General features: G+C 39.6%; 2 protein-coding genes across 5 annotated transcripts in view; one reads left to right on the top strand and one right to left on the bottom strand.

Moving 5' to 3' along the window:
• ZFP91 (ZFP91 zinc finger protein, atypical E3 ubiquitin ligase) overlaps window positions 1-9,877 on the bottom strand; it is a 47,079-nt gene extending 37,202 nt beyond the window's left edge. For all 3 annotated transcript variants that reach the window (XM_042959466.1, XM_042959464.1, XM_042959465.1), the window contains exons 1-2: window positions 9,367-9,877; window positions 3,732-3,760 (exon numbers count right to left, since the gene is read on the bottom strand). In XM_042959466.1, coding sequence (XP_042815400.1) covers window positions 3,732-3,760; window positions 9,367-9,716 — 379 coding nt within the window. In that variant the 5' untranslated portion in view covers window positions 9,717-9,877. The remainder of the gene's footprint in view (window positions 1-3,731; window positions 3,761-9,366) is intronic.
• A 43-nt stretch (window positions 9,878-9,920) lies between these two features.
• Window positions 9,921-23,162, top strand: part of LPXN (leupaxin) — a 40,133-nt gene continuing 26,891 nt past the window's right edge. The window contains exons 1-2 of one of the 2 annotated variants that reach the window (XM_042959467.1): window positions 9,921-10,710; window positions 18,907-19,064. In XM_042959467.1, the coding sequence (XP_042815401.1) occupies window positions 10,695-10,710; window positions 18,907-19,064 (174 nt within the window). In that variant the 5' untranslated portion in view covers window positions 9,921-10,694. Of the gene's footprint in view, window positions 10,711-13,223; window positions 13,391-18,906; window positions 19,065-23,162 lie in introns of those variants that run through there. The other variant, XM_007092641.3, reaches the window with a different exon arrangement.

Here is a 23,162-nt window from a genome sequence, read left to right as displayed (position 1 = left end):
ACTTCTCACATCATCCTTTGTACAAAAACTCAAATGGAAAAATTAAAGTTAGATTTTTCTCAATGGGAGTAGGTAAAACAGGTGGGAAGCCTGTTCTATATAGTTAAGAATAACACAAATATTGTTTAAGGGTACTGGAAATGACAGGATAAGAAATAATCTAAGATATTCCAACATAGGAAAAATGAAATAGTCTAATGAAATTAAAACTATAAAAATTGCTAAAAATAAATTCCAATTTTTAAAAGAAAGGAATACAGAGCTATAACATATAAATTAGATCAATGAACACAAAAATGGAGGATGTGATCCAGGAAAGAAATAACAAAACAAGTTAATATTTTAGTAATAATTCCAGATATTATGTTGATTATAAATTAGATAAGGCAAATAATCAAAGCTCTTAACAATTTAATTCCCAGATCTATAATGAACTTATTTGATGACTCTGTCTAGGTAATGTTTTCTAAACGTTACTACCCTGTAACAAGAAGAGTAACTGAAAACAGTAAAAGAATTCTGAATAAAAGGTGAAACCCAGAGTTTAATACAATCAAATTTTTAAGCACTCAGTGCTCCGAAGTGTTTTCCACAAATTCTAATTTTATGAGCTATCCACAAATTCTAATTTTATGAGCTATCCCTTAAAAAAGCAGGGGGGGGGTCTTATAGTCAATTAAGTTAGGGAGTTACTGCACATTTTGGTATTTTTATTGCTCACTACTCAACAAATAAAATCTGAGAGGCCCTGCAATTAAAAAAAAAAACTAACACACTGATGACTCAAACACCTAGCACATTTGACTCTGTAAATACTTATTATTCCACGAAACACTTGAAACTCACTTTAGTAAACATTAAGATATTATAGTCTCCTTTTTTTTTTTTTTTTAATAAGGTTTCATCTTGGGCAGTTTTAGTTGGAGGTTTGAAAGTAAAGAAATTAAAATTAGTGGATAAAGTAACACTGGAATTACTAATAAACTACATTGCATTGTGGCAAACTATCACTATACTTATTACCATAAGAATAACATTAGTTGAAAACAGAGAACAGAATGAAAACAGAGAGCAAAGTTAAAAAGGAACCTGCTAGGCTCCATCCCTCAAAATTTCTAACACTCTTGGAAGCTGGCAATGGTAAACTAAACTTTCACGTTTCAAGTTTTTCCCTTTTTGCTTCTTCTGTGTGGAATGCTCTTCAGCTATCTACATGCACACTCAGGTCTCAGTTACAAAGTCACCTTCTCAAAAGGAGTCTTCCCATGACATCGTAACTTCATCAAACTCTGAACCACATTATTTTAATCAAATGTTTCACTGCACTGATTTGATTACCAGCACAACCTAGTACCTAGAATGCTGCTGGACACATAATGCGATGCTCAACAACTACTTGTTCAATGAATTAATAAACACTATCTTTGCAAATCTCCATTTGTTTTTATATATTTTCATTTTCCATTTGTTTTACATATACCTATCTGGGTTAAATAAATACAAGAACAGGAACCAATACAAATATGTTTCTTTACTATGTCAAGTGTAAAACAATCAACATGGCACTTTGCAACTTCATAATTTTAAAACAACAAGTTGTTTTTTGTGTGTATGCAACATTATTTGTTCAAACATGTCCAAGGTTCTTATCTTTGACTGAAGGAAAGGATATAGTTTCACGCTGTTTGGAGTAAATAAGAGTTAAAAACAATCCTGAAAACATCTTGTCAATATTAAGGAACAGAATTAGTAGTACCTCTAGAAAATATCAAAAACCTGCTCAAAATTTTGAATAACTTTGGAATGAGTTGAGTTACTTCAGTTAAAATGCAGCCAACTGAACATGAAAACTATTCCAGAGTAACAGAACAACTTTCTGAGAAGTTAAATGACAAGAAAAAGGGTAAGAATCGAGGTGAATTTAAAAGCATAGGGAAAAGTGACCACCATAGATAGCCTCCACTTCTGTATTCCCTGGTCTAGTTGTTTAAATGTACGTAAGATACAGTTTTCTTACGTTCCTATATACTGTTCAGAGTTGAACAGCCGCAATGAAGAGATGAAAATGAGAGCTGGAGAGTATCTATTTCTTCAAAATTTTACAGTTACCTTTTACTGAATGTTCACTGGATTTTGAAGTATTGATATTATTTGCAATAAAAGGCAGAACTTGAATTCAAGTGCTGAGCTCTAACTAGAGATTCGGAGCATTTAACTAGTGAATTGAGTGAACTGATGGAGACTGAGCTACCCAGAATGCAGTTTAATCTCTCCACAGCTGCACAGCTATGTAACAAGCCAATTTCTGGTTTAAGACATCTATGCAAAGAGCAATTAATTTATCTCCAACAGAGATTCAAAATTACCACCACATCCTCCAAGTTCTCCTCAAGGCAACCCAAAATAATTTCTTTATACATACTCTTTAGACACATCAAACAACCTTAGCTCTAATAAAGGCAAGCTGAGGATTTTGTCTTTTGTTTTAATAAAAACTGCTCTGGTACTTGATTGCCACCTGTCTACGTTTTCTTCACAACGTTAACATTTCAAAATGATCTCTGAATAAGGAACGTTAGACCTTCCATTCTTGGCAGACTCTATTTTCCAAGTAAGAGCAGCAAACTGGTCATGCAAAGTTTTCTACACAAAAAAACTTGCCTAGAATAAATATTTCTGCCTGATATGAAATACTAGCCTCAGGTTCTAAAATTCAGAGGGAAAAAAAACCTGGTAACTGGTATCTAATTATTTACAAAGCAGCCACCAATTTAAGTCACTGGTTCCTAATCACACTGTCATTCTTCTACATGGCATTAAAATCCAGGTTTTAAACTTGCCTTATACATGTTACATTTTCTCAAAGCATTCTTTATGAAGAGAAAAATCTTAATATATACGAACATATGTACGTATATAAACACATACATACATAAACACATGTACATACACAATTGGCCAAGCCTCAGTTAAATTTGTCAGACACAATAAATGAAATGCACTTAAAAGTACACTTGTTCCAGTCTTAAAACGGATGCTGCATATTTGATTTAGCATCAAGAAATGCAGGCAATAACTAGAAAAAATATATACATATAATGACTGAGCAACTGGCCCAGCATGTTAGGGGCCATTTTAATAATCCAATCTGCAAAGCCAGAATAAAGTCTTTTTTAAAAAAAAGTTGTTTTTTGTTTTTAAAAAGGTGGACATTAGCTTTCTTTCATAATCCAGATAAGCAGAAGACTACATTTAATACCTATATTTGGTTTGGTAAAACTCTTTTAAAGAGAAACAGTCTAATGATCCCATTTAATGATTCATCAGGCTGAATGAAATCTTAGAACACTTTTCTTCTCACATTCTTCAAACTGCATTTATAATTTGAGTCTCTACAGGCACCAAGATTTTGTCTATACTTTACTCTGTATATTGTGTATCATTTCTGTTACTTTACTAAAAAACCATATAGCTAAAAACAAATTGCAATAAACTAAAATGAGATAATCTGATTTCCCACTGATTAGGTTTCCAAATAATGCCAAAATGTTCCACTTGCCCAAACCTAGCATCTAAACAGGTTCTAATCACACCAATAATTTTTTACTAAATAAAAATCACTTTTAAATGAGAACAATCTGAATCATTAGGCTGCAGTTTATCCTATTTTCTATCAGATTATAAAACAACCAGTGTAATGTACATGACAGATAAGAATGATCAAGTCTTACCTTTGTCAGTTGTTACTTTGTCCACACATCTGAAAGAAATGAGAATCAACTATTAAAAGAACAATCTTGCACGCATTCTTAAAACACAGATATTTATCTCTTTCAGGTTCATCTCCAGAGTGATACAGAAAGCACCTAGAGTAGTGTGGTCAATAGAACTTTCTGCAATGATGAAAATATTATATATCTGCACTTTCCAATATGATAGTCACATGTGGCTGAGTGCTTGGAATAGCTTATGTAATTGAGGAAATGAATTTTTAATTTTGATTAATGTAAATTTAAACAGCTATCATATCTGACAGCACATAGTTACAGTATTCTTCAAGACAGTTTCTAACTATAAAAAGATTAATACAAAGGAAATAGTGCTGATTTTATTATATTAAGTGGTTATGTAAGAAAATGTCCTTATTTTACTAAATGCAGTAACTAGGGGTGAAATAAAACGTTTGAGATTTTCTCTAAGGTATGTTTGTCAAAAAAAGCGGGGAGGAGAAGGGAGATAGAGGTAACGAGCAAAATCTTGACAACTATGGAGATTTCACTGCACTTTTTTCTCTATTTTGTGTATACTTGACAATTTTCACAAGAAAAATTTAATGAACCTAACAGAAAACCCCAAATTATTCATTTGTTATACCCAAGTCAAAATCTATTTCTACAAAGGCAAAAGACTGGACCTTAGAAATAAATATAATTTGTACTTTACAAATTAGATAGCAACAGCAAAGAGTTTTATGTGTTATAAATGGATTTTTAAAAATGTTACTATCTTGTCTTAAATTTGTTAACATTTCTATCATTCATAACTGTTGAGTGTGGTAAAATGAACCCCTGCCCCTGGAGTCATTACCCAAATTCAAAAGTCCTCAGGTCTTGGATCTGTATTGTAAAGATGTCACACAGTATTTCTGAAGCAGTACAAAGTTGGTTTGGTTTTTTTCTATTTTTTGAAAGTAACCCTGATATAAATGAAAATCTTATGTAATAAAAGAATGTCCAAATACAGAAGCCATAGCATAATACAAAATCTGTTCTCCTTAGAAAGAACAGCTATCATTTTCTCATCCCACTTTTTTTTTTAAAGCTTGGTATTATAATTTTATTTTAAATTATATTATCAACATCCCAGTTAATAATTAACATAAGATAACTGCTAATCATCCTAACTCTAAAGGAGAAGTACAGATTTAATTGCTAAATTTTGAAACTACGCAATAAACTTTCCAAAAACCGCTTGGAATGCTAACATGTTTCTATTACCATATTGATCACCATAAGAGGAAAGCTCAGAATTTTAAACTTCTACAACTGGAGCTTTCTCCAAAGAGTCTCAAAAGCTGCTTCAATTCAGAATATTACTGCCTTTTCATTCCCATTATCATGACACCTTACAAAAGGAAATAGCAAGAAATTGTCACCCAAAGGTTTACTACCATTTTACTTTAAGCAAGAAAATACACCAAAAATGGAATGCCATGTACCAGAAAATAGAGCAATATTTGTTTCCTTCATTTGTAACCTCCCCCGAAACCTGTAGTAGTCCCTCTAAGAATACTCCATTTTAGCCAATAGGGTTACTCAATACCTAGAAGTTTAAAAAAGTACTTATTGAAGTTTTACACGAAGTGCATTGGCTAAAAACACAGGCCTTATGATCATGGTAGAACAAAAAGAAGCCTTTTTTGCAATCTAACCTACTCTTAGTTTAAGAATTAGTTTCCGTATTAGTAAAAAGCAGATGTTTTAACTTGATGAATTCAGAAAAAAAAAATGGTAGAAATGTATAGTTTTTTTAAAAAATATTTTTGAGAGAGAGAGAGAGCGAGAGAGCGCATGGGAGAGTGGCGGGGAGAGGCAGAGAGAGAAGGGAACAGAGGATCTGAAGTGGGATCTGCACTGACACCAGTGAGCCCCACGCATGGCTAGAACTCACAAACCATGAGATCATGACCTGAGCAGAAGTCAGACACTTAACCAACTGAACCACCCAGGCGCCCCGAGAAATGTACATATACTTTAAAATGAGACGTGGATTAGGGGTGCCTGGGTGACTCGGTCGATTAAGCGTCCAACTTTGGCTCAGGTCATGATCTCACGGTTTGTGGGTCTGAGCCCCACATCAGGCTCTGTGCTGACAGCTCAGAGTCTGGAGCCTGCTTCAGATTCTGTGTCTCCCTCTCTCTCTCTGCCCCATCCTTTGCTCACACTGTGTCTATCTCTCTCAAAAATAAACATTTAAAAAATGTTATTAATAAAATAAAAATTAGACATGCATATATATAAACATCTGCAATTAAAATATAAGAATCTGAACTCTTAAGCTTATTGGCCAAAATACAGCAAATGACGAACCAAATTCTTCAATAGTACTGATATAAAAACCTTTCTTCATATTTGGTTTATCTTTTCTTATAATTAGCCTTAAAGTTTTATTTTAAAATGTTTCTAGCATTTAACTTTATGCCTTTCTTTTGAGCAAATTCACTGAAAAATCATTTCCTTCCATAAGGATTTCCTGTTCATTAACTTTTGAATGTTTCAATGTAAACGAAAACATTGTTACAAGCATAAATGTATATTAAAAACTGTAACCTAGTTATCACTTAATTATAAAGCTAACTTCACAAATCATAAATTGTCAGTTATTGATGAAGACACTAATTTAAAGAGCTTAAGTAACTTGCCCAAGGTCACTTAGTGAGTAGTAGAAAGCTGGGAGCAGAAACTAGTCCAATCGTTTTCTACTTCATTACTTTGCCTTCTAACAAAAAAAGAGGTTTCAAACAATCCAAATCCCTGTAGTTATTAACCTTTTAAACTACTGTACACTTTGCTGTCTCTTCAGTCAAGAGAAACAAATGTAGGTGAAACAGCTATTACTGAGAATTTATAGGAGGAAACGTTGGAATATGTAAAAGAACCTGAAAAGAACAAGTAATTAAGACAGAGATTAAATCTCTTCCTTCTTTTTAAAAAATTGCCAAATGTTGTTAGGAAAATAGAGAAGAAGGTCAGAGAATACTTGACCAGGGTTCAGTAAACTGATACTCAAAACCTCACGAGAAGTGCCTGGGTGGCTCAGTGGGTAATGTGGTTAAGCATCCAACTCTTGATTTAAGCTCAGGTCATGATCCCATGCTTTGCGAGACTGAGCCCCAAGACTGAACCCTGTGTCAGGCTCTGCACTGACACCATTGAGCCTGCAGGAGATTATCTCTCTCCCTCACTCTGTCCCTCCCTCCTGACCCCTCCTCTCTCTCAAAATAAACAAACATTAAAAAAAAAGAAAGAAAAAAACCTTTTGAAATATCTTGAAGGGTTAAATAATTTTAACTGATTAGTTTTAAAGTTACTTTAGCACTCTGAAAATCCGTAAACCATGCATACATGTTTCACAAACCTTCACCAATCACTGCATCTTCCCTTCAGACTGAAAAGTCCTTCAAGACCAGGACAATGTCTCATTTACCTTTATAAAGCCTCGCCCAACAGGGTACCGGGCCCAGTTACTGCTCAATCATGGTTTAGTTAACTGAAATGCTTTAGAACTCCTTTGATTTCTAGGGCATGCAGTAAATTATTACTAGGAAAGTTTATTTTAACAATCTGATCAAAATTGTGTAACTTTAAGAGACAGTTCTGAGGCTAAGAGAAGGTAAAAGAACACTACTATCTTTTACAATACTGGACAAGAGGAAAGGACACTAAGAATTAAGGCTCTATCTTTCTCCCCCCAGGGAATCATATGGAGAAAAAAAACTGAAGGGATTTAATTAAGTCATCTTCATCCAAGTTCAACTGTTTTAAAGTAAAAAGACTCGTAAGTACTTTTTTTGCCAAGAGTTAGGGGAAAAAAACCAAAGAAATGGAAAAAAACTATTGCACTAGGTGTCATCAGGTTGAGACATCATTTCTGTAAGTAAAACTGGTAGGAAAGTGGGAGGGAAATGAGCAAGGAAGTTTAGGTATATTTTACTCAGATGGGCAGGTGAGAAGGGAAGGGTATTTAAAAATGTATTATGAGGTTATTAACTTTCCCAGGTGTGGCAAAAGAAGGAAATGGAAAAAAAGTCCCAACTTTGCAGAGCTTCCATAAAACCACCACGCACCACTTATGTCTCTAGTATGCTACCACCACTCAAAACTAACTTTTAGCAAAGACTGCATGTAGTACGCACTAGGCTTTGTGTTAAGTGCTTCACGTGCTGTACTTAATTCTAATTCATCTCATAAGGATTAACATTAGCTCCTATAAACAATGAAACTAAAGCACATGCAGTTGAAGAAATTTGTCCAAGGAACTTAATCCAAGTAAGGGTAATGATAGCTCTTTTCAAACTGATGAGATTAAATACACAATCTTAAAAGTTTTTGTGACTGGAATTAATCTACAGGAATTAGAATCCCAATCGCAGCCAAATGAGTTGTATGCACAGATCTTTGTTCACAGAATTGCAGTTTACACAATAAATTCTCTGGATTATGTTAACTTAAATAACATTCAAAAATTTGAAGTACATCTAACACCTCTGAATTTTATCTCTTTCTGAGGGGCTTCTAAGACAAGCATGCAAGTCACAGACTAAGTCTTAATTTTGGAAGAGGTGTTTTCAAGTTTTAAATTTGGGATAAGCCAAATCTTGCCACACTATCTTTGGGAGGGGGCACTTAAAACTGTAATTCCCCCACTCCAATTTTCCCTTTTACCCATTTTTTTCACTTGAAAGTCGAAAGATAAAAATGATATTTTCAGCGACGAATTCAATGGCTAATATGATTCATTTCTACAATTTACAAACACACGTACTCAGTATTTCCGACATAGAAACATCTTTAAATATTTATGTTCCTGGTCCCTCCATTATCACTAGATGATAACAGAATTCCTTGAAGAATTGTCTTTTAAGGATGAAGTTCCTACGTTGGAGCATAAGCACAAGCAGAGAAGCGAAAACTAAAAATAGATAGATAAATAAATAAATAAATAAAATAAAATAAAATAAAATAAAAGGAAAACCACTAAAAGATACCCATCTGATTCTGCTGTGTGAAAGACTACACTTAAAATTGGCAGAGCCACGTCTCACCCTAAGCACCAGATTCCTAAAACAAGTGAAACGTGATGTGAAAATTCAGCAGAGTGGAACAAACTACATAAAGCTGCTCATACAACTGGCTCTCGAGCTAATTAATGGGAAGGGGGGGTGGGGGCCACACACTTCAGGAGCCAAGACCGTGCTGTTGATTTCCTAATGGGGATGTGATGTAATACTGGAGAGCCGCCTTACGAGGGGAAGGGACAGGCTGACAAAGGGAGTGCAGATGCCAGAGTGCGGGCGAAGCCTGCGGCGGCGGGGAAGAGGAGGGCCGCTCAAGGCGCAGGAAAGGTGTATCCCACAAAGGACGACCTCGGGGAGAGGGGAAGTGGCCCCGCGGACGGAGGGCACGGGGGAGGGCCAGAGAGGAGCGACGGGACAGCTAGCAGGGAGGCGGTGTGACATCTGGCGCGCGAGCCGGCAGGGGGCAGAGCAGGCAGGATGTCACGTGGAGTGGGTGCTACGGGAGCCGAGAGGGTTGCGTGCGGACAGAGGGGGGTCTTTCCCACCGCCTGAAAGACTGCGTTACTCACAGGAGTCGCGGACTCTTCTTGCCCTGAGCTGGAGACGGGGGCTTCGCGGCCTGGGACTGCTGCCCTGGGGCGTCGGGAGGCCTGGCGCTGGGGCTGCTCCTCCGCCGGCGGGGATACTCGGCCTTCCTCCGGCGAGACACAGCGGCGGCGGCGGCGGCCGCAGCGGCCCGGCCCCGGTCCCGACCTCCCCTCAGCACGCGGCTGCTAGTGGTCCCTGCAGGCGCCGCCGCCGCCGCCGCCTCAGGGGGCTGTTGTTGGGGCTCCTCCGGAGCCGCCTTGGCCGCCGCCGCCTCTCCCCCTTCCTGGTCCTGCTGCTCCGGGGGTCTCGGCTCTTCCGTCTCCCCCGGCATCGGGGCTCGTCCGTCCCCCACCCCCTCGTCCCAGGCGGCGGAGGCGGAGGCGGCGGCGGCCGCGGCGCTGCTCCCCCCGCCCCCTTCGCCTCCCGGAGCGTCCGGCTCAATCTCACTCAGCGCTCCTCTTTCCCCCCTCCCCTCCGCCCGGCTCCGAGGGCGCCCCCCCCACCCCCTGCCACTCAAGGCCCGCTACCGCTGGCGGCGCGCGCGCCCGCCACAGACGTGCAGCGGACCAATCGGAGAGGAGGGACGGCTTCTTCGCCCTGCCCCTCGCGGCCTCTCACGCAGCGACGTACCAGGTTCCCTCCCCCACCCCTTCCTTCAACCAATCAGGAAACGGCTCTAAGGGAGCGCGCGAGGTTTCCTTCCCCGCGCACCCGTTCTCACCGTTAAACGGCTGCGTCTCGCGACAATCCTAAAGTGACCTTCCTCCCCCCTCCCCCGCCCCACGAGCTCAACGCGCGCTAGGGGCAGTGGGAGGAGCAGGTCCCGCGAGGAGATTGGTGGGAGGAAAACGCACCTTTTTCCCCGCCTCGCGCGCACCCTGGACTGGCTGCGCGCGCACCTGCCTCCCTAAGGAGCCGCTAATGCCACAGGGCTCTTTCTATCCTTCTTCCTTAAGCCGCGGAAGTAGCCTTGGCGTTCTTCTGCCTCCACCCCGACCCCACTTTCCTGTCTGTGGCCTTTCTGTCCCCAGCGCCGCCAGGTCTTGCGGAAAGAAGGGGAAAATTTTTTGAGTTGTCGCTTCTCCTTTAAGAAAAAAAACGCCGTCGGCTGCCGGATGAAAGTCTCTGAAAAAATGGCGGCGGTAGAACAGAGGCGGGGTCGTGAGGGCAAGGAGAGCCCGCCTCTTGGCGCATGCGCAGGGTCAACTTGTCAAAAGGCATCCTGGGAGATGAAGTCCTGAATATCCTGAGCTTTAGGAAAAGACGACAGGCAACCGGAGGCGTAGAGGATGCTGGGAGGTTTTGAGTGATGCACGATGGGAAAGGTAGTTTACTCGTTCTGCAGTGGGCGTTTGCTCTTTCAAGGCGGTAGTATTTCCGGGTTAGGCCGTGAAACTTGCACAGATCCCAGCTGGGTTGTCGGGGCAGTTGCTGGTTGGGATAGCTTAGGACTGTTTTCCCGACTTTGGAATCGGTGTTGGCGAAACATTTCTTGGGTGGCCACGTTCACAGTGGCCTGGGTTGGTTACTTTGCACCTCCTAGCGTTCATGTTTGCAGTATACACCTCGTCATCTTATGTGTGACCCGTGAGCTCCTAGAGGTCAGGCACTGAATCTGGATCCGTCGGGTGCTTGTCGCATAGCACAAACCCACCACTAATTTGGTTCTTAATGAAAATCTGTGGAGGGGCGCCTGGGTGGCTCAGTCCATTAAGCCTGGGACTTCAGCTCAGGTCGTGATCTCACAGCTGGTGGGTTCCAGCCCCACGTGGGGCTCTGTGCTGACAGCTCAGAGCCTGGACCCTGCTTTGGATTCTGTGTCTTCCTCTCTCTCTGTCTCTACCCCACTCGCACTCTGTCTCTCTGTGTCTGTTAAAAATAAAAGTTAAAAAAAAATTTTTTTTTTTTTTTAATAAAAGTTTGCGGAAAGGATTCTAGAGTTGCTGTTTTACCAGATGCTGGTGCCAAGGAGCTGGCGTCAGCTGCCTAACTTGGCTGTGGTCCCTGGGCTGCAGGGAAGAGGGTAGGGTGAAGGGTTGTTATCGTGATTCTGTGACCTACTCAGAGAAACCCAAGGCCTCTTTCATGCTCCCTCCCTCAAAGCCACTTGGCTTCTGTGGTTTTGAATGTTTCTGCTGCACAGGAAGCACGGTCAGAACAGCAGCTTTGTCAGAAATTACCTGTTCACTAGCGTATGCAACTATATTATCCTAATGCGTCAAATGGGAGTTTCCATTTGTTTTCCAAGTTGCAGTCAGTGACTCCTGCATTCCTTCCTTACTGCTTTTCATGAACTGTACCCAGGAAGCGATGTGAGAGAACGGTTCTTACCCCTAGAAAATAAAACATCCAGGTTTAAAACCCCCCAGAGAAAGCAGTTGGAAACAAGATCTGGGGATCCAATTCTAAATTTCACATAAATCATTAAGTTAAACTGCAGATGGAGTCTAATATTTGCAAGCCAAGTGCTGAAGTGCATTTTTCCTCGGTGTCTTGGCTTAGTTACCAGTTCAGCTGAGGCAAATGGCATATTTGCTATCGAGTGTTCTGCACTTTCATAGGACTAGTGACATTTCAGTTGTAAAAACTACAGATTAGTGTGGATGGGAATTTTTTCAAACCCATCTGGACTTTTGGAACAGCACTGACATCCAATGGCTGCTCAAAGTAATGCAGAGTGGGAATCTTTTGATTAAAAAAAAAAAATCTTTGTGTCAGGAGGGAATGAAAGAATCAATAATTCCTTTAGATCGACCAAAAAAAAAAAAAAAAAGACCACTGGATTGCAGAGGAAAGATCACAGGCATTGAAACTAAATCTGGATTGGGGCGCCTGGGTGACTCGGTTGGTTGAGCATCTGACTTCAGCTCAGGTCACGATCTCACAATTCATGGGTTGCAATCTCACAGTTCCTGGGTTGGTGGGTTTGAGTCCTACGTCGGGTTTTGCACTGACAGTGAGAAGCCTGCTTTAGATTCTCTCTCTCTGGATTATAGTAAATAGTAAAGCTACCTATAATTCTCTTAATTTCCTCAAGTTACCATTCCTTGAATTTATTTCACTACTGGTAGAGGTGGAGATAATAATATCTGTTTCACAGGGCCATAATTATAGTTCTTCACACACTGCCTTCTCATAGGAGTCCTTTTGTAAATGTTTTATTTCATTCAAGGTGAGTAAAATCAGAGTGGTAAAAGATGAAAGTTAATCTCAGTGTCCTTTTTCTGAGAAATTGCTAGAAAGCAACATAGCTAAGCAGAAATTGTGCTTCACTGAGACATCTGCAGCTTAACGCCTTGTGTCTTGTCTTCCCATTTTCATTCTTCATGACTGCTATAGTTGGTTGTGTTTTGGACCACAGACGTAGCCAGGCCCTGAAAATCTAAATGTGACTACTACTCTGCCCTGCTTTTAATGGATTTACAGTCTATTCAGGAAAGCAGGGAAGCATAATTTCAGATAATTAAGTGAATGAAGACAGCAAAACGAATTGGGTGCTGGTTAACTGATGGAAATTTTATGAAGGAAACTGCTTTTGTGGTCCCCAGCTTTATGTGCACACACACGCATACACATACTCACATACACTCACACACAGCAGGTTTTCTGATGCTCCAGCCACACTGGAGGAAACAAGTGCAAATCTGCCACTCCCATGAATTCAAGATGAATCCTGGCACATAGTAGGAGTTCAATTTTTTTCAAAGTTAATTTTGAATCTTTATCACCCTGTCCAATGCACTAACAGAACTCAAATCCTACTACCCATCTTTCTATGTCCCATTTTTAGAACCCTAACTTTTCAAAAAGAAAAGAAAAAAAAAAAACTCACCAAATCAAAAGAGAGGAAGTGCTATGCAAATACAGGAACCAAAAAGGGTTATAGAGGCTGCTTCATGCTGTTTCGTTCAGTTCCTTTGCAGTCCTCTTCAGCACATGCTAAAACAGTTCCTCACAACCTGTGGGACCAGCGCATCTTGGGGTGCGTGACAATGGAAGAGTTAGGTGAGTGAGGACCTTGCTGGAGGGGAAACTGAAGGAATGAAGACTTGGCTACCATCTCTGTGTGGTGGGATGTACTTCTAGCCAGGGGGAGGGTGCTGCTGGAAGATTTTGTTTCCACTTCTCTCTTGACTTCAGCCCAACCAAGAGTGAAGCGTGAGGAACTAGGATTGTTTTGGGGAACTCCGGGTGCACTCTTTTAGTGGCACAAACAGGCAGAGTTTGGTGCTTAGCGGAGTAAACCATGCACAAATACTTTTGGACTGAATTGTTTATTATGAGTATTTGCCCCTTGGCGACTATTGGAGGTCACAGGGTGGTCACACAGTTGGCACCTGCAGAGATATGATTTAGGAAGAAAAAAAAAAGGGAGAGGGATAGATGGTGTTGGTGAGGAGAAGAAATGGAATAGCAAGAATGAGACATCTGTAAAGGTTGGAGAAAGGCCAGGGTGGTTTCATTTGTTCCATGGTTTAGTATTAAACCAAGGAGAATTAGCACAATAACTCCACCAATTCTGTTGCTAAGCTCTTTATTTGGAGGAATTCTCAAGGAACAGATTACTACGGACTGCAAATATGATACTCTTTCCACTTCAAACAATTAAAACCAGCAGTGAAACAATTGGCCACATGGCTCAGAGAGATCCCTGACTTCAAATCTTTGGAGTAATGGAAGCTTTGTCATTCTTGGGATTCATTCTTTATCCTCGGCTGACCTTCGTTGCTGGCATCCTTCCTAACACTGAGTCACTAACCTTTACTCGCTTTCCAAGCTGTATTAATTCCATAGTGTTACGGGTTTTTGTATGTCTGGGGTATGTCAAAAGTGTGAACAACAACAACAACAACAAAAAAACGTATCTCGCATATTGTCTTTTGTTGCTGTTGTTAATTATTGGGAGTGTTAGTTATTGGGAGTGTAATTTGAGAGCGAGAGGAGCAGAGAAAGGAAGAAAGGCAAATTATAGGAGGAAAGAGATGTCAATGAAGAGGGAAAGGTGGTATTTAATAGACACAAAACTGTTTTGAAGGTGAAGTCTCTCTTTTGCTGCTTGGGGTAGAACATGTTTTGGACTTGGACTAGAATCCACATTCTCATTCTGTGTGAGAATTGGGGAAGTTCACGTTTCTAAGTTCAAAGTCCAGCTCACTAGAATCTAGCCCTTCTTTCGTATTTTAGCAACACCTAATGGCTTTCACGCAGGTAATTCAAAAGGGAACTAATAAGTATTCAGCGAGTTAAGCTAAAACCTGACGTTTTTACAGATATTAATCATGTTAGTGTCTGAAGCAACTCTCTGAAATAGGTAGTATCCACTTTTTATTTCCAATGAGAAAACTAAGAAAAATAATAAATTTGTTCAGTATCGCTCTCAGGAACCCCTAACACCAAAACTGATTAATCTACAAGGTGTTCTCCTATTGGTTTTTTTTTTAATGTTTATTTGTTTATTTATTGAGACAGAGGGAGAAAGAGAGAGAGAGAGAGAGAGAGAGAGAGAGAGAGAGAGAGAGAGAGAGAGAGAACGAGCCAGGGAAGGGCAGAGAGTGAGGGAGAGAGAATCCCAAGCAGACTCCACACTGTCGGCACAGAGCCTGATGCAGGGCTCAAACTCAACCAACTGTGAGATCATGACCTGAGCCAAAATCAAGAATCAGACACTCAAACAACTGAGCCACCCAGGCACCCCTCTCCTGTTTTAGAAGTGTGTTCCAGCCAGTAGAACAACCCAGATACTTAAAAAATTACAAATTAGATTTGTACAGTTTTGCCCTAGTTGAGCAGGATGAAATGGTAGAGAAACCTGGTCCAGAAATGGAGAAAGGGGGAAAGTACCAAACCTCCTAACAGGTGACAGGTCAGCAAAGGCAGGCAGATATTTTCTTTTTGCAGTATCTCCTCCAAGGTCGGTAGTTTGCAGCCACCAGCTTTTACCTGAAGCTTCATTACTCAGGGAGGCCGGCTAATGGGGAACCAGGAGCAGCCCCTGGCTCTGAATGAAAGCTTTACAATCCAGTGAGATCCCCCAAGAGACCTCACTTTACTCGTTTCATGTTAATGTTGACATGATTGGATTTCCACAGATGAAGCACCACAGAGAAGGACTGTGGAGTTTTCAGTGTACTACCACCCCCCACCCCTTGTAACCCCGCATTTGTCATACTGAAGTTAGTCATCTTCAAATTACGGAATCTGGCAGAAAGCAAGATAATCTCGGGTGTTGGTATTATGTGCATTCATAGGAAACGGGAAGACGGAGGCCTGTTAACTCATGACCCAGAGGGGAGAGTTTCACTAACTTTGGTGTGTAACCTACTCCTAGAGATGTTGTGTGTGCCTCATGGAGGGTCTCCTCTCTCCCCTAATCTTTATTGTAAATGCTTTTTTATTTTGAATCCAAGGAGATGTATGACTTCTGGTTGGAGTGAAGCTTAGAAAATAGAAAAGAAAAGGGGGGGGGGGCTACATCTTAATGGAGGGGCACCGAATAAAACTTTGGAACTCAGTTTGGCATTCATTCTGGCTAGTAAGGTTATTAGAAAAAAGTTTTACTTTCTCTTTCTACTTTAGTTTTCCTTTTCTTTTTTGTTCATTTAAAAAAATCTTTTATTATCAGGAATTTAAAAATATACGCAAGTAAAGAAAATAGTTTAATGAAATCTAGTATACCTATCAATCAGCATAAACAATCATCAGCTCTTGGCCAATCTTATTTCATTAATACACCCATCCATTCCTTTCACTCCTGGATTATTTTATTTTATTTTATTTTTTTAATGTTTATTTTTGAAGGAGAGAGAGAGACAGAGTGTGAGTGGGGGAGGGGCAGAGAGAGAGAGGAAGACACAGAATCTGAAGTAGGCTCCAGGCTCTGGGCTGTCAGCACAGAGCCCGATACAGGGCTTGAACTCACAAGCTGTGAGATCATGACCTGAGCTGAAGTCAGACGCCCAACCAACTGAGCTACCCAGGTGCCCCTAATGTTTATTTATTTTTGAGAGAGAGAGAGAGAGAGAGAGAGAGAGAGAGAGAGAAAGCATGCACGTGGTGGGGAGGGGCAGAGGGAAAGGGAGGAGAGAATCTGAAGCAGGATCCTTGCTGTCAGCTGTGAGCTCAAAGCCCCATGTGCCCAACGTGAACGGTGAGATCATGACCTGAGCCAAAGTCCAACGCTTGTCCGACTGAGCCACCCAGGTGCCCCACTCTTGGATTATGTTAAAGTGATAATCGGATATTACATTCATGTCATTGGTAAATAATTCAGTATTAATCTCTAAAATAAATATATACATATACAAATAACCATAATAGCATTATCACGAACAAAATTCATAATCGTTCTTTAATATCATGAAACACGTAAAATGTTAACAGACATTACTTAATATTATCAAATGTCTTTTTACATCTAAGTTAACAGTGCTTATTTAAAGTATTGAATATTCAGTGTTCAATATTCCTCATTGTTTTCTTTTCATTGAAGTTCACACATTGAAATTAGTTGTGTTTCTTAAGTCTCTTTTAATCTCAGTTTCCCCTTCATCTCTTTTTTCCACTGCTGTTAGTTTTTGAAGGGTAGTTTGCCTTGAAGAGTTTAGCTCAGCTTGCTCATCTCTAAAATGATGCATAAACTTCAATATTTTTATGAGATGGGTGACTAAGAAAGATCTGTAGAAAATTTCACTTGCAAGAAATTACTAGATTTTTAAAAAAATTCCAGCTAGTTAATATGCAGTGTAATATTAGTTTCAGGTGTCCCATATAGTGATTCGACACTTACATATATCACCTGGGGCTCATCACAACAAGTGCGCTCCTTACTCCTCTTCACCTATTTCACTCATACCCCCACCCACCTCCTCTCTGATAACCATCAGTTTGTTCTGTAGAGTTAAGAGTCTGGTTCTTGGTTTTCCTCTCTCTTTCCCTCCCATCCCCCACCCCCCGCCACGATCATCTATTTTGTTTCTTAAATTCCACATATGAGTGAAATCATATGGTATTTGTCTTTCTCTGACTTATTTCACTTAGTGTGATACTCTCTAGCTCCATCCACATCTTTGAAAATGGCAAGATTTCATTCTTTTTTTATGGCTGAATAATATTACATTGTATATACATACACCACATCTTCTTTATCTGTTCATCAGTTGGTGGACTTTTGGGCAGAAATGACTAAATCTTTTCTTATGCCGTTAATAAATACCCATCCCCCCTGATATCTAAAATAAATGAAAATCTGTTTTTATAATGACCTGTGTAAAGTTCATTTTCCTCATCTGAGGACTTCAGACCTAGGCAGATCCTTAGAAATAATATAATCCACTGTTTTGCTAACTTAAAGAAAACATGACCTGTGGTAAGAAATCCACCACAGATCCACTAATGGATCTCAACCCACAATTTGAGAAAACTTGTAATAAAATGACTTGATTATGGGGATGAGGAAGTGACTTCAGAGAAGTCATGCCAGGATGGCCCCGAGAATCCACATGAGGATGGGGACTGGAATTTTTGACTTGAAGTTAGTGCAGGGTCTGGGATCAGATAGTCCAGGATCAGTCAGACAAGGCTGCATCAGTAGTAGCTGATTTACAAAGTAAGGATGATAATATCACCTGCCTTAAAGCATTAGGATGACTAAATGAAATATATAAGTTCCTGAGCATAGTGCCTGTAATGTGTTGATTTTTATTAATTATTGTTAATTTCATCATAACAGAAAAGTGGTAGTGTGCTACTTGTAAAGTGCATTGGTTTTTCTGAAGAAAACTACAAGGGAAACAAGTCTCAAGTATTTGGATTGCAACATCTTGCTTGATTTTGCAATAGCTGTTTTCTCCATGATCCCTTTTTCCCCCCTATACTCTAAAAGACAGAATACTTCTACTTGGTTTTGACAGTTTTATCATGTGCTTGGTATGTAAGAAAAAAAATAATCAGAGTTAAGAATAAGTGTTACTGTCTTGGTATATTTATTTATTTTTTAAGTTTATTTTTTGAGAGAGAGAGAGAGAGAGAGCATAAATGGGGGAGGAGCAGAGAGAAGGAGAGACAGAATCCCAAGCAGGCTCCACGCCATCAGCACAGAGCCCTATGTGGGGCTCGAACTCACCAACTGTGAGATCATGACCTGAGCCAAGACTAAGAGTTGGACACTTAACCAACTGCATCACCCAGGTTCCCCACTGTCTTGGTATATTTAGAAAAAATGTAATATAATTACTTCTATTTTTCTGATAGGAAAAATATATAGGGATTTACTTTTTTCTTATTGGGGATCTTTGTAGGCCATCCACCCAAAATGAATGATAAGTATTAACACGCTGCATTATAAGAAGTCAAATTCTTGAGTGATGCTGTGAAATTGAATGCAACCCTAGGAAATAGGTCACAGTATGTGGAGGCATTAAACATCTTCTGGTAGAATAGACCACAGTCTTGAAGTAAAATATGGAATAAGAGAAGGCTATTCCATATTCTGTATTATGCTTCTCTTGTATCTTATAATATAGATGCCTTGTTGGAGGAACTGGAACGCTCCACTCTCCAGGACAGTGATGAATCCTCCAGCCCAGCTCCTCTTTCCCTGGATCAGCATTCCAGAAAGGAGACTGACCTTGCTGAGACTTCAGGTGTCCCTTCTGTTCAGAATGATACAAGTCCCTTGCTGGTAACTTTCATTTATTGGAGTACCTTGAATATAAGTGTTTGAGTGCATTTCTGAAAATTAATTGTATCTTACGTAGAGTGATGTGAGAGGAGAATCATATATCCAAGAAAAATCCCTCAATGGTAACTTAATGGTGGTTGTTTTTGGAAAGGAGGAGAATTGAGAAAATCATCATGGAAGAATAAATCTTTGAGAACTAAATTTTTTTCTAGTGAGGGCATGGTAACAGAGTCTTCCCTAATTTACTTGGAAAATTCTGATATTGCTGTCTGGGCATCAGAGATGCATGTTGCAGTATGACTGGAATTAACACTCCAGAAGACCAGGGATCACCTGGGCAAGGCCAGGTGGGAGTTCAGACAAGTCTTTTGAGGGTGACCTTCTAGGGCCACAACTTTCCATGTCTTATTTTCTGTTAAATGTATTAGGAAATTCAATTATTAGTATACCTAGAAATGATGACACTCTAGGGGACCAACAGAAACAAATTAAACTCAGATGGTATTTTTAAAAAAATCCAGAAATCCAATTTATCATTGTCTGGTTAGAGACAGTCTAACCATCAAATAGAATAATAGATACCAGTATTTGCTATATACATATATATAGGTATATATATATTTCCTTCCTATATGTAAGTCTACATGAATCTATGTTGTACTTAGGAGGTTGCTTGATGAGAATAGAATTAGTGTAGAAGAGGAATTAAGTAGTTTTCACATGTGGTGTTTTGAACTATGATATTCTGATTCGTCCTTGTACACTTGGTATGAAATCACAGGTTGCACAGACATGAAATCTGAGCCTGTGGTTCCTTCCCCCTTTAATTGTTCCTCCCTCCAGCTATATACATACAGTTTTAAGGATGAACATTTATTTCTCTCCTAGGGAGCTGCTGTCTCTTTTCCTCAATGCAAAATCATAGGCATAGGCTCCTAACTGGTCTGCTACCCTTGCCCCCAGCATTTTATTTTCAGAGTAGCAGCCAGAGTGATTCCGTAAAACTTAAATCAGATGATGTCATTCCTTTACTCGGAACCCCACAGTGAATTTCTATCTCCATTTGAAGCAAAAGCCAGCATCTTTACGCTGACCTTAGTGGGGTGACTATACGCTCGGTTCACTTGGACAAGCCCTGAGTTTATGCTTGTTTTCTTGACATCCTATTATTGGCTTTGGCATTTACCCTAAGGCTTACATATTTTAGGAAGTTTTCTTATTAGCATTTTCTTATTAGTATTTACACTAAACCAGCGTGGGTTCATAGACCTCCATTTGGTTCTTCTGGCTTCTTCTAACGCCTCATCTAGTAGCGTGTGAAATACATTCAGTGAACAGAATTCAAACTGTATTATGGCTGAATCCTAAAGATGGCTAATGACAACTCATCTCTCTTTCCCTGATCCTGTTCAGACACATCCTAACTGGCAAGCTCCTTTTCAGGGATAACATGCAGGGTGCGGGCCGTTAAAGCTAAAAGCTTAGGCACCGTCAGGGACAGCTAACACCTCTGGTTGCAGGTGATGGCAGGGGAACTTTGGAAGCTTTTTCCCCAGCCGGTCACTCTGTATAGCACCACTCATGCTCATGAGAAGCATGGACCCTCCTCAGGGTCAGAAAAAATATGGGAAACTGTGGCTTAATATCATACAAATTACGTGCAGGAAGTAGAGGCCAAGCATTCTCACCGCTGAGTGTAGTGTATTCTAAATGTTCTCATTAAAGCAGCTTTGTCCTTAATTGTGTATGTACAGCTATAGCTATTTGTTTTATTATTTGGCAATGCTTTTATTTTTGCAGCAGATGCTTTTAGCAGCATTTGGCTCACAACAAAACCAAATCCAGAATTACATGTTTAATTTTCTCAAGGAATTGATGATGAATGTGTAATTTGCACAAAATATTTGCCAACATTTCCTGTCCACCCCCGGTGGCAAGTAGAGATGTTAGTGCCCCTTAGAAGACAGGAAGACACAGCCATAGGGAAGAAACATCAGCATCTACTTCATAAGTTGCTCATGTAAAAAGAACGTGCCTGATGGTTTAGCATGTGCAGCTGCAGGAGGCGTGTCTAACATGTCACAGTGAAGCACACCTTTACATCTGCATCAAGTGTCGCTTCTAAACTGGTTTTGTTTAGTATCAGCTTCAAGGTTTCTTGTGCTTCTAACTGAAGTAAATGTGACGATTGAGTTGACTCCCTTTGCAAACCGTCAAATAATGTCAATTTTATATCCGTGCCACCAGAGACCTCAGAAAATTTGTTAATTCCAAAATGGTTTGATTTTTTTCCCCTCTAATTGAAAGGATCAAAATTCAGTATTTGGAAATTCATTCTTCCCTCAAAAGCAGAACATCTGACATTGTTAATGCCATTGTAAATTTAGTTGGGAAGTTCAACATTGAAGACAAAGTGGGTTATTGTGCGTGTGTGATCATATGAATACAAATTTTGATGGAGAACAGAATTGCCGTTAAAAAAAAAAGTTCCATATTAAAAAACCTATGCAGCAGAAATGTGCTTGAATTGGTTGTGATGTGCACAAAATTCCTGACTGCATCCAAGCTCCAGGATTCTACCAATCAAAATAGAAACTGCAAATGTCAAAATTTACAGATCTATATTTCCACCATCAGAGTATATATGTATCTAACTCATCTACAAAACTTCTGTGACAGAAGCTGATGTTGAATACGGAAACAACATTTCAGCATGGCTGCATGCATTTTCTCTCTGTATTGCCTGTCATCAATCGGATTTTAGAAATGCCTGAGCCTCTGAAAATAACATTTTGTAAAGCAACTTAAATATAGGTTGCATTATGTGGAAAATCAGTCAGAAATATTTAATCGAATTATTCAGTGAATGTAGCATGAAAATTCAGCTTTTGAAGCTTTCAGCAAGTTGCAATTATGTAAAACAAAGCTTGCAAAAAGGAAGGAGCTCAAATTTCTCTCTACAAAAGCTGGGGAGGAATTGAACAACTTAACAGATGAGAGCTCAAATGGTTTAATTACCTAATTTGAAAATTGTGCTTTGGAAAAAATCTTGTCTTTGATGGAGTTTCTAATTTTAATTGGATAAATTTATATTCTCCACCAGAATGGGATGAAATTGTGAAGGCCTATGATTTTGCAGTATCTACATTTGGCAAAATGTTGAAAAGAATCACAAAGAGATGACTTAGGAGCTCTGTCTTGTAAAAATATTATTGAAGAAAGGTGCTCTGGATGGAGGTAGAAATACAGCACCTGTGAAAATACTGGGGCAGAAATATTTATACATTTTAATATGAGAAACATTTGAGAATATCCTCCATTTAGCAGAATTTGCCCTGAACTTGTAGGCTCATCAACATCCAGAGTGGGAATATTTTCTCAATTAATTCTCAATATTATAGTCTACAGAGAAGCATCAGTTAAAAGTATCAATAACTTCAAAATATATTTATATATTATATATAAAATGCATATATATAAAATGCAGCTCCTTAACTAGTTTGCAATACTAAAAGATATGAAAATAATAAGATCATATTTTATTAAAAAATTTTTTTATTAGTTTATTTTGAGAGAGAGAGAGCAGAGGAGGAGCAGAGAGAGAGGGAGAGAGAATCTGAAGCAGGCTCCATGCTGTCAGCACAGAGCCCAATGTGGGGCTTGAACTCACAAACCTTGAGATCATGACCTCCTGAGCCAAAATCAAAAGTTGGACACTTAATTGAGTCACCTGGGTGTCCTAATAAGATCATATTTTTTAAAAAGACATCTTTCAGAAAAATTTCCACATCACAGTGTTAGAGACAACAATGGTTAGGTAAACAATTAAGGTATATGAATCTATCTCAAGAAAAATTATTTACTGTGCTGTTTAAAAATGTTCAAATAATCAATATACAAGCTTTTTTTTTTTTTTTAACTTACTGTTTAGAGATGCCTGGGTGGCTCAGTCAGTTGAGTGACTGACTCTTGATTTCAGCTCAAGTCATGATCTCACGGTGTGTGAGGTTGAGCCCCACATCAGGCTCTGTGCTGACAGGGCTGAGCCTGCTTGGGATTCTCTCTCTCCCTCTCTGCCCATCCCCCATTTGTGCTCTC

The sequence above is a fragment of the Panthera tigris genome, chromosome D1 (assembly GCF_018350195.1).
Source record: "Panthera tigris isolate Pti1 chromosome D1, P.tigris_Pti1_mat1.1, whole genome shotgun sequence".
NCBI classification, from domain to species: Eukaryota; Metazoa; Chordata; class Mammalia; order Carnivora; family Felidae; genus Panthera; species Panthera tigris.
This window is presented reverse-complemented; position numbering and strand designations above follow the sequence as displayed.